Raw genomic sequence first — 12,090 nt, 5'->3', positions numbered from 1 at the left:
TTGACAACTCTGGGTTTTATGTACAAGAGCAAGGCTGTCTTGGTGCTTCCCAGAAACGAAGTCAGAAATGTGAGCTCGTCTCAAGTCTGGTAATTCTGGACCACAGGGGGGTGCTTGCAATTTTTTTTTTTTTTTTTTTTTTTTTCCCTTGAAAATTTTCCAAGTTTTTTTCCCCACTGCCTTTTCTTTAAAATCAAATTCTGAACACTGCTCATAGTTTCAAGAATGGTGGAGGTGGTGGTGGGGTCCTCCTTCCAAACAAGAAATAAAACCTGTTTGTGGGCTAGAATAGATGGGGTAAGGGTGTGTGCAGTGGAAAATATAGTTATATATACAAAAATAATATATAACAATATATTTTCCATATATAAAAAAAATAATTTCCTGTGAAATAAATATTAGAAGTCACAACATTTTTTTAAACAAATCTATGAAGAATTGTCTGGGCAGCAAGTAATACAAATGAGTTAAACTAGTCATATGCAGTTGCCCTTTTCCATAAGCAAAAAAATCTATGTCAAAACAAATGTAGATATACGTGGATGTGCTTAGGGTAAGTGAGCTGCATTTAAAGAACCCCACAATGGCAGCACTACACAGTCTGATGCCAGCAAGCGGATGAGGGCAATTTATGGTACCTTGCAGAGAGAGAGTTTAATTTGGATGCTACCCCTTATTTCCACAAAGCATCTGCATAGCTGCTGGCGAAATACGTTGGGAAGGAGCCAAGAAGAACAGCAGCGAGTGGCATGAACCCCACAAAGGGAAAACAAAGTCCGCACGCTGTGTGCAGCATTTCCTCCCCACCCTCTGCTTTATGACGAGCCACCAGTGCCGCTGGGGTCAGCAGCAAGAGATGGTTTTCCATGTCCTAGCCTTGCTGCTGGGACCCTGATCCCGGGAATCACCAGGAGCCCTCAGGGGACCTGCAGCTCCCCACGGTCCCCTTGCTGCCCACTGTTGTGACAGGAGATGTGCCAGTGCCGTGGGCCTGTGCCTCGTGGGCTGCATCGTGGGCCTGCAGGGCCTGCCCTGCAACCCGCAGCCAGATCTGTCTGCAACAGCATCCCGAATAGGCGATGTCCTAACAGTCCGAGCACGAACTTCAGCAAGATGGGAGGTATTTGCAGTGACTTGCCTTTGTTTTTTCTGGCCAGCTTTCTCCAAGTGGGATCCTGGGCCAGGGAGAGAGCAAAAGGGCTGTGAAGATTCAAAGCTCTTCACCACACCCTGCACTACATCCATGTTCCTGAGGCACCAAACTGCACTTCTGATCTCAAGCAATCAGCAGAGTTCAGGTTTTGCCTTGTTTCAGTCTATCCTGAGGGAAGGCAATCTCTTAATCAAATTAAATGTGTACATTGACCATTTGTTGTTCAAAAATTAGATCTTCTATACTATATCCCTGCTGTTAGAGATATAAAAGCTCTTTGTTTAAAGTAACATTGCATCATTGCTGTTTACTTCTCCTAAATTAAAGAAATCCATAGTGTGGGACCAAGTCTGGAGAAGATACACACCTCTCATATATGTCCTAGTCCTATTTATCTGCTATAGCACTGGACAAGGGAAGGTCAAGGTCTGAAAGTGTATTCACATCTTGGATATGCTTGGGTATGCCACCAAGCACTTGCACTTGTCCTCTGAAGCTTGAGCGATGTCCATTTTGCCCATTTGCTCCTGTCAACAGCCTTTGTTGCCACCACCCCAGAGCAGCAGCAAGTAAAAACACAATACAGTCACCTGCAGCGGGGTCCTTGGATGGCAGATCGTGGGGAGAGATATCTTGATTTCATCTCTGGGCCAAGCTGTGTGTCCCCGTGGGCTCATTAGGGCAGGTTCTGGTGGCCAGGGCCCATCCCACCACCCCAGCAGGAACCCAGCAGTTGGCCAAGGGGCTTCCCTGAGGGTCCTGTATGGCACCCCAGGAGGTGGCATGGGGTGAGTGGCACCGGTCAGTGATGCGGATGCACCCCATGGTTGCAGAGCATGGTGTGCTTTAGCTTACCTCTGGATCCGGAGGAGCAGTGCAAGTAATTCCAGGTCTGGTGGTGGAACAAGCCCGTGCCAGTAGGTTGGTCCCATTAAAAGTCTTCCGGAATCTGACTGAAATACCTCATCACCATGCAAAATGTATTTAGAGCTTTGCACCTGTGAGTTGTAATAAAAAATATGCTAACATATACAGCAATAAGGGGTGATTTGTGATGTTAATGACTTTCCCATCTATACATTTACTGACAAAATATATTGCATAATTTATGAAATTGCTTTAGTACTCACAGCACAAATGATGCCTCCTGATTGGCTAAATTCAGTGCCATATGTTGTATATAAAATGTATTTATACTCAACCAAGATATAAATTGTAAGGAAGCCTTGAGTACAATGATAAAATTATAAACACATTTTCCGCCTGTTGAACACAGAATTTATATCTGTAATCTTATCTTGGTTGTGTTACAACAGTCAACTTGGCTTCTATATTCGCCCCTAAAGGCTTTCTTCAAATATTCCCTCACTAGAAGTATTTTTTGAAGCTCTACAACCAGACAATTAAATGAGTACAAAGAGCACAATAATTACTTAACACAGCCAGTATCATGTCATGTGTGCTAATGTCTTTCTTCCTTTTAGTTTATTTGATCTAGCGATATGCTACGCTGATAGACTGGCTTACAATTCTATATTCAACTCAGTTGCTGGCAGCTTTAAGAGAGTATTTTTGTTAGATAAGAAATACATGAGTGTGCCAAAGTTTGAAAATTGGAAAGAGTTAAAGTTATCCAGGGATTTTCCATTCTCATCAGCTGAGCACAGCATTTCAAATTTGAACTCTATATAACTATATAGATATATATTTCTGTATAGTCGCTTAATTACTCCATTTCCCAATTGTTTAAATCATATCACCATATGGAGAGATGTTTTAAATTTATCCACTGGGCCTTTATTCATCATTTCTGAGAGAAGTTAGGTGTAAAATACAGGCTCAGGGTAGGCAGATTCTCGCAGGCTCCTCGGACAGAGCCTCGGCACGTGTGTTTCATCTGAAATACAGCTTTCTGACAGTCCTGGTACACATCAGCCAGGTTGGCTGAGTCTTTTTTTATTATTATTATTTTCTTTTTTCTTTTTCCAGGGAGAAACGAAGATCCATTTAATGGCTGCCAACTTCATTATCTGATTGATGGCCTTGCTGGCCTGGCTGAGCTCTGCTCTGAAGGTTAGGTTTCCTGAAAGCAGAAGCAACCCCTTCCCATGACCACTCTGACATGAGCAGAACAAGCAATTTATTTGCCTGGCTGCTGAATGTATTAATATTTGAAGTTAATTTGTCTGCCTGAATAATCTGGTGCCAAATCATGTAGCCATTTATCAGTTGTAATGGGAAGATGCTGCTCTTGTCTGGACGCCGTTAGAGGTAACCAGCATAACCTCAGCACATTGACACAGCTGATTGTGGAAAATTACATTGCAATATTGTTCTGACTGCTTGGTTACAAAAAGTATTTAGTAGCTTTATGTGCCAGGTTGGACTAAATTATATCTGGGTAGCTGAGATGAAGTGTAACAAATAAATATACAGTTGTCGTTGCAGTACCAGTTGGTGGAGGGCATCTAATTCTTCACAAGCATTGCAACTAAACATAAACCTCATGCAGCAAGCATGAATGTTGAAAGAGAGTATTCACAGAGGAGATTTTGGGAGGGGAGGGAATGCTGTGTCTAAGGACAGGGAAGGTGAACGCCACTGGAACCAGCCAAACCCTGTCCATCTCCAGCAGCCGATGCGCTGCCTGCTGACAAGTGCAGTGGGACAGCGGGAGGAAGAGCGGTGCTGTCAGCGTGAACGAGGGCCCTAGCTGGAGAAAAAACATTTGGCAAAGCTGTTTGTTGAAACAGACGCGAGATGACCACAAACTGGTCCTTGAAGTGTACTCAGAGATTCAGAATGTGGGTCAGAGCAATTTGGCAACAGAGGACGTTGGCAAGGGTGAGGAAGGAAGGACTCCACACCGGGGGGGGGGGGGGGGCCCCAGCACAGTGTGACCAACAAGCTCTGTCATCTGGTAGGAAGGCAGCGCAGTGTAACATACCAGAAGCTTTTACTCAAATCAATTACAACAGCACTCACTTGCTGCCCCTTTTGGCTGTCAGACAGTGGTGTAGTTCCATGTGAGGCAGCCTGGAGAAGGCAGAAGGCAAACTGGTCATTCATTTATTGTTACTGAAAGAGCTGGGGATTTGGGCATGTGCTATCTTCTTGCCAGATCACGACAGAGATTGTTACATGAGCGTTAGCCGTACCAGGATGCGAATAGCTGGTTTGGGGAATGGCTTGTACTTTGCTCATATTTCACCAGGAGAAGGCCAATGTATACACAAATTGAAAATAATGAAGCAAAAGAGTTGCAAAGCCTTTGGCAGATGTTTTTAGTGGTGCTGTCCCTGAGGATTTCCTCAAGAACTGTTTGTTTTCAGATAGAGACTGTAACCATTCCCAAACACAAGGCTGCAATCCACCAACTGCATCTGTGCCGTTCCCCTCCCCTTCCTCCGGTACCATCGGGCCGTACGGAGTAACGTCCAGGCTGCACTGTGGTTTATGTAGCGTGTAATGCCGATGAAATTCCTGTACATGGCCAACAAAGGTCATTCTCCTTATGCCTGGCTCTGCGAGAGTTTCACAGGCATTCGCACCGACCTGCACAGAATAAAGAACACAAAGACCCGCGGATAATGAAGCCTTCAAGGACCAGCATCAAATTTAATCCCGCTTCGCATGTGGCAAGGCAGTAACTATATTTCACTCCCAAGACTTTTCATCCCCAGAAGGCTTTATGTTACAGGCTGATTGTTATATGCCATATAAATCAGAATTTCAAGGGGGCACAACAGCAGCTGGTTCTCTGTCAGTTCAAGTGAACCTCTAAAAGTTACAAGCACAGAGAGTAAGTCGAGGTTGGATATGTCCCAATGTTCCTTCAGAGGCTGTAATTACTAACCCCATGAGTAATGCGAGGATTAAATACGTGATCCAGCATGGTGCTCTGTCTTCTGAGTTATCTGAAGTTAATAGTTTCTGGGGAAGCAACTCGTCAGGGTCAAATGCCACCTCCTTGTACAACATCTACACTCATGCAGGTCTGGGAGATCACAGGCAGGGCTCTTGTGCATCTGTACTGTTCATTCATGGCAGAGCAGAAATACAAGCAGAGCTTTTGTTGTAGTAACTGCCGGTTACAGATAACACTTAAAAGCTGCTGAATACTGTGTGGATAGAGAGAAGGCCAAGTATCATCCCCAAATTTTCTGCTACACTCAATTCAATTCTTTCTTATTTTAAGTGAATGGGTCAGCCTGCCTCCAGGCCTGGTTATAAATGAATGCCTTGCTGACGCTCTCAGTCTAGACTCTTGACTTTGGTGTTTATTTAGGTTTATTTTAATGACATGCTTAAATCATGTGCTTAATTTTATGCAAGTAAGCAACCCTATTCATTTTAAGACAAGCAAGGCCATATTTAGAACTGTTTAGGCATATTGTTGACTGATGGCTGTAGAGTTTAGTCCTATACACACTCCTGTGCCATCCATGGTGGGGTGACCCTGTCCAGCAGCTGAGTCCCACACAGCAGTTTGCCGTATCAGCCCTACCTAAAACCTTGGTGTGTTACTAACACTGTTTTGGTCACAAATCCAAAACACAGCAGCCTACACCCAGCTATGAAGAAAATTAACTTGATACCGGCCAGACCCAGTATGCCATCAGGACATGACATGTACAAGGATGGATGAGCTCAAATGCAAAATGTACGTGACTATCAGATTGATTTTTGTGCACAACTGGGATTAGACAAGGGCATATTAATGTAAGCGTTTGTACGACTGGGAGTTTTGACTGCATGTACTCTGGCCTGGCAGTAGTATTAATGTGGCCTCTGAGCATAACTTCACCAAAAAAAATCCTCCCAAACAAACAACAATAACAACAACAAAAACAATTACCGGAAATATCAGGACTGTAGAGATACAATTAAAAGCCTTCTAGCTGCTACTGAAAATACAACAGTAGGAGATTTTCAGGAGTAAAAATGCTATTGCTTGGAAAGCCTGTCAGTGAACATGAGATATTCATCTCCCCTGACACCCTCCCTTAGACAAGCTACAGCAAGCAGCTCTCACTCTTCATTGTCAAAGCATACCTCTTCTGTGCTTTTGTGCATTGAGTATGATCAACAATCCTAAAAAAAAACACCAAAAAAACATGTCAGGCTCTGTATAGACTCCAACCTCTTCCAGCCTCGCATCTCCTTTCTACCTGTCTAAATGCCTATTACCCAGAGAGAGCATCATGTCCCGTGGTGACAAGACTGGGAGGGATGCGGGCTGGAGGCTCACGGTGGAGGTTTTACATGATCCTGGGGTGAGAGGTGGGACCATGTCACCAGAGGGCAATGCATCTTCCAGGACGGTCATTGTAGTGCCACTCTCTGCTGCAAGATACAGACTCGAAAGCAGTGCAGGGCATTGCAGCACCTCTCCTGTTCTGCCTGGCCAGGGAGATGCAACAGCCTTGCCCTGAGGGCAGGTGAGGAGCTGGAGAGGTGCCCTGGAGGCGAGGGCAGGAAAGGTGAGCAAAGGTCTGCTTGCAGCTTGTGGCTATGTCTCCCACAGACAGTGTGGGGGTGACCGAGGCAATGCAAATTCACACATGAGCATGGGATTTCACCATATAACCCTAACCTAGACAAAGTCCAGGCTATGAAAAACAAACAAGCAAACAACAGAAAATGAGGTCCAACAGAAACCGTGTTATTTTTCACATGGTCTGTCAGGTTTTAAATCCTTGTCACCAGTGCTCTGCCCCAAACACGGCAACAGTCATTGGCTTCCTTTAGTCATCCTTGATTTGGGGAGGGGAGCAGAAAACAGCCGCAACCACCCAACTGTACCCTATAATTCAATGTCAGCAGCTGACACTGGTGTGTTTTAGAGTGGCTGATGCCAAGGGGCTTTAGCTTGCTACCTGTAGGGCCTCTCTAGGCCTCATGCAAGAATGCTGCCTGAAATAGCTTCTTCTGTAAGGATCCATTTATCTTCCCTGCTACACATCAAAGAGGAAAAATCTGTTTGTCACTTGCTATGTGTTATCAAAGCGACAGCGTTGGCTCAGGATGGACAACACTGGATGGGGGGGGGGGGGTGTCCACAGACAGTGAAACAATAAATGATCATTTCAGATATATTAAAGATGTGTCCCAACCAGCTGAAGGAGAAATCCAAAATGAAGGTGGTGTTGATGCTGCACAGTGCTGTCAGAAAAGACCAAGTCATTGTGGCATAGATACCTTTTGAGTCTCAGTGTTTTAGCTAGCTGGGAAGTTTTTTTTATTTCGGTACTAACTGTATTTTCCATTCTTTAAGTCTTACTATACATAGTTCTTAAGCTTTGTGTTAGTGCTCCGTGAAGCTACCCGGCCAGTGATAGACTCATTTTGCTGATAAAGAAGGCCAGGAAGGACTACTGGGAGCATTGCTGTTAAAAAGATAGAGAATGTGATAACCTCTCTCACCATCATCAGCATTGCTGCTCCTTTGGAAGAGCTTAGCAAAAATCATCCACCTCAAGTCCTGGAGAGATGATGAATTGGGTAATACATATGGCTAACCATTTAAAGAGACTCTTTATTCATTTATGTATCACTTATATACTGGGGATGGAAGAAAACATCCTTCCTCCATTCCTCCCAAACTAGGACTGATGTCTCTCTAAGTTCTGCAGCTGCACTGGGCTTGTGATTTTACAAGGTTCTCCTAAAAACAGAAGTTGGTTTATGAACACCTAAAATGGCTGTCACTGCAGCTTTCTTTCTGTTGCCTCCATTGCAATAGCACCCTCCAGGTAACCTTCTTAAGCCCCACACTGCTTTCTGAATACCTGCCCTCCATGTTTGTCTCTTTCTGCTCTGTTCTGATTCTTTACTTTTTCTCTGTCCCCAGCTCCTCAGCTCCTGAAGTCCTTGTGTGTTTTTTTTTTTTTTTTTTTCCTTTTTTTTTTTTTTTTTCTTCTTGCTGAAATATCTTACCTAAGCCTGGATTTTTTAATCATTCGTATTGATTGATAGCTGTAGTATGAGTGAGGACACAAAGCAGCTTACTGTGTTTTCTTGAGCTGGCTCCACTTTTAAGGCATTGCAGTTCACAGAATGCCTTTTGGGACAACATTACAGACTCTGCAACATGGGTTTGACTATGCCTATGTCAGAAGAAGAACAACAAAAAATTAGTCATATCAACAGTAACAAAATAAGCAACATTGCAGAACTCTCTCCTCCCCAGCTCCTTTCACCCCTCATCCCCCAAGACCTACCTGTGCAAAGCATGTCTTGAGGAGTCCTGTATCTTAAATAATGTCTGGCATTCTCTGTCCTTGGGAGAGATTGCCATAATTCTTGCTGCATTTCAATAAATCATCTTTACATCTGGGATCATGTTGCCTATGTCACTTTCTGTCCCAGCGCTCCTTGAGTGTGCTTAACTGTCTTACACGTCTTGAAACCATCAGGAAATGCTGGACATTTCAATGAATATATGGTGGAAATCAGATTTTTCGCATCCTGCAATTACTAAGAAGAAACATGCTCGGCTAGCTTACCTGGTCAGCCATGATGGTTGTGAGGAATATATTAAAGGTTTGGTTTGTTTACCTAACACTGAAGTTTCCAGATGAATCAGAGTATATTCAGCAACAGGCTGAAGAGCTACAGGGCTTACCCAAGGACCATCATTCTTCTCAGGGTTGGGGTTGTTTTTCCCAAGGTCCTCAATACCTCTGTGAAATTCATAGCAATGGCCTGTAGCTGTCAGCTACATTTCAAAAGCATTTTTTTTTTTTTAAAGAGAGGCTTTCCAGCTGCAGAGGAAGCCAATCCTCATGTCTTCAGATCTGAATTTTGCAGTGGTTTTGAACTGGCACTTGACAAGCTGTGAGTCATTCTATCCAGGCTGGATCTCTTAGATTTACAGGCTCTCAAAACATTTTGACTTTGATACATTTATATAGATGCTGCCCCCATCCCAGGTGGCATCTTAAAACGATCTTTTTAAGAGCTGAAATTACTGCACAGTCCGCAACTTCCTTGCACTGGGTTTCCATACAGCTCTGGAAAGCTTCAGCAATGTCTCCTTGATGCTGCTGGGTGAGAAAGTTCTGCTATCCAAAGGACAGTACAGCAAGCCGTTGCTGCTTTAGTCCCCTTTCTTGCTGTTCGACTGCTGCATTTCCCACACTGTGTCCATGAAGACAAAGCACGAACATGCTGTGACCAGGCTGAGTACTGCAAGCCCAACATCATCTGTTCTTCACTGAGGAGAACTTCCAGGTTCTCCATTTGTGCATGTGTAGCTTTAAACATACAATTCACCTCTTCTTTTTATTTATTGGCATGGCACACCTTGCCATCGGCTGGATCAATACTAGATCACACAATAAGCATGCTTTGGAGGTAGATCAGTATTTAGAGGAATTAATCTGAAAAGAGGTTTACTGGAAGGCACTCAGATGGCAAGTGTTATTAAATTAAACGAGATTTTATCATGTATGTAATCATTTATTGAGCTGAGAATCCATACAAGGTAAACAAATGTTTACATTATCATACAGTAAGCATTTCCAGGGCTTAATAAAAATGATTGTCACTCACTGTGCTTCACAAAAAAATTCATTTTAATGAATAAATAATTTGATGAAATCGAAAAATATTTACAATATAAACAAATGAAAAAGCTTTGGATATATTAATCTGAGCATCCTGTATTTTGCATTTTCTAACTTTTTTTTCTATCAAGATTCTCTCTCTGAAATGGTACAAAGTGGATAGAAATTACAAGTCAACAAAGTTAACATGATTTGGTACATGTCTTTCCATTAGTTCAGATAAGCTACATATGATTCATTTATTATGCACGTGTTAGAATACAAATATAAGTAAAATCATATATTATCAAAATGCCAGACAGCATTCTCCACAGAACAGAAATGTACACTAGGCCGTGACAATAACTGAGAATCACAGGCAACGAAATATAACAGAAAAGTACAAATTCCTTCATAAGAATATAATTGTGCTCTCTTATTTACCAGAGGACTATGCTGCTTCACCACATCGATGGCTACGTATGAATACAGTGTTCAACAACTGCCATGTGGTTTGGTGTACGCTCATATGGGTGTCAAGCAGCGGCATTAATAGTGGAAAATGGGCAGTGCAAGCAGTTTTATAAACATCTCTTTGGGCTCTTAATAAGAGCCAATTATACAAAGCAGTAGAAGCGTAACATTGAGAAGTCTTCATCTCATTTACACAGATATCATGAAACGACTTGCTTTGTTTGTGGTGGTGAAAGGAGGAACGGTGTCTGTGCTGTTAATGCCATCAGCCAGAATTCAAGTATTCCAAAGCCACTTCATAGCAGAATTTGTATTGATCCTGAAAAATCAAAAGAAAACCACAAAGTCAGTTATTGAAGGAACTTAATTAAGGGGATCAATATTTCTCTTCTGTTAAAATTAGTTACTATCAGCTATGGTCAATGGGAACCAGTTTGCAAATCCAATTTATATTCAGATAAGAAAATCTTTAAATTATCCAGACAATAGACACTACACACACGGTAACTTACAGTACTGCTCATATTAGATGTGTAGTTAGCTGTTTTAATACACTTGTATGAGAAAAATTGACTACACATAAGCAGATTGACTTGCAACCCTTCAGTCATCTGTCAAAATGCTCACATAGCACTTTACTGGAATTGGAGTTATTGAGGTTCCTCCCTAGAAATGTTTATCTTAAAACAGACCCAGTGTCTAGTGCTTTCCAGATCATAACTCTTATTTTGATGTTCATACTCTTGCTACATGTCAGCACGACGGCTGTTTACTGTTCCTCCTCTAGGTGCAGCTCAAACCTGCACTGAAATACTGTGCTCTCTCAGCGCAGTAGGGCAGGGAGACCAGGCCAGAGCTAAATTAATTGGATTCATTCCAATTAATTTTTGAGCAATTAATGGTGATGCACATGCTAGGCTCTTAACAGCTCTTCTGTTAGCCAGTCTGTGTTTCCAGGTACCAGTCCTGTGCTTCAAGCACAGAACTGCTGTTTTTATTTGCAAAGGCTTGGAAACTGGGCCAGTCCCAGGGAAATTCTCTTTCTTCGGCATTCAGGCTCCATCTGCATCCTTCCGAGATGAAGAGTCGTGACTTCATGCCCTTCACATCTGAAGCGGAACGCAGAGGCCAATGTTTCTGACTGACCCTTGTCCACTGTGAAGCTTCAAGGGTTGCCATACCTGGGGACTTAACAACTTTGTGTGCACAGACATAGCCCTCTTTTATTTTCATTCTTACTACTTGCATTAGCAATGCTACAAGCATTTAAATGAAACAAAAATGCTGGAAGAAATAGTAGGTGTGGGTTGCCTGAATGAAAGTGCTCTGGATTCTAACAATTCAATTTGGAAATATTCCACTTCCCCCCACCCCCCACCCCAAGTTTTATGACTATTTCTGCCACTGAAACACCTCTTTCTCTTATAGAATTTAATCAATTAATGATAGTTGAGCATGCACTATTATACAGCAACAACCACAATTTAACGAGTGGACAGCACTCAGCCTTCACCTTCCGAGCATCTCAAGTAGGTAGATTACTATTACACCCTACATATATTCTCCTTTTCTTTGATGAAGACATTATAAAGGAGTAAGTGTGTTGGCCTCTACTTGAGATTTTGGGTCACATTTTAGTTGAAAAGAGAGTCTACCTTAAGAGACCAAGCAATATTACAGCAATCAAAAAGCCAGAAACAAGCACAGACTATTTATGAGTTCTTTTGTTAGAGCTGTCACTTTAGAAGAAAACAAATCCTAGGTGCTTATATTGCCTAAGTTATGAATGAGATGTATGTTAGGCTTTAAGATCCTGAGGGTTCCATAAACTGTGTCTTTTTCAGGATGAGAAAAGATAGAAAAGAAGAAAGAAGTATTATGTAAATTATTCCTTTTTTGCTTTTCTTATGTATG

General features: G+C 42.5%; 1 protein-coding gene across 11 annotated transcripts in view; it reads right to left on the bottom strand.

The window, feature by feature from the left end:
* Positions 1–9,595: 9,595 nt before the first annotated feature.
* Positions 9,596–12,090, bottom strand: part of PTPRM (protein tyrosine phosphatase receptor type M) — a 480,584-nt gene continuing 478,089 nt past the window's right edge. For all 11 annotated transcript variants that reach the window (XM_035316805.1, XM_035316797.1, XM_035316798.1 and 8 more), the window contains one exon: positions 9,596–10,495. In XM_035316805.1, coding sequence (XP_035172696.1) covers positions 10,442–10,495 — 54 coding nt within the window. In that variant the 3' untranslated portion in view covers positions 9,596–10,441. The remainder of the gene's footprint in view (positions 10,496–12,090) is intronic.

Source organism: Oxyura jamaicensis, chromosome 2 (assembly GCF_011077185.1).
Source record: "Oxyura jamaicensis isolate SHBP4307 breed ruddy duck chromosome 2, BPBGC_Ojam_1.0, whole genome shotgun sequence".
Classification (NCBI taxonomy): domain Eukaryota; kingdom Metazoa; phylum Chordata; class Aves; order Anseriformes; family Anatidae; genus Oxyura; species Oxyura jamaicensis.
The sequence above is the reverse complement of the archived record's forward strand: the minus strand, read 5'-3'. Positions and strand labels throughout refer to the sequence as shown.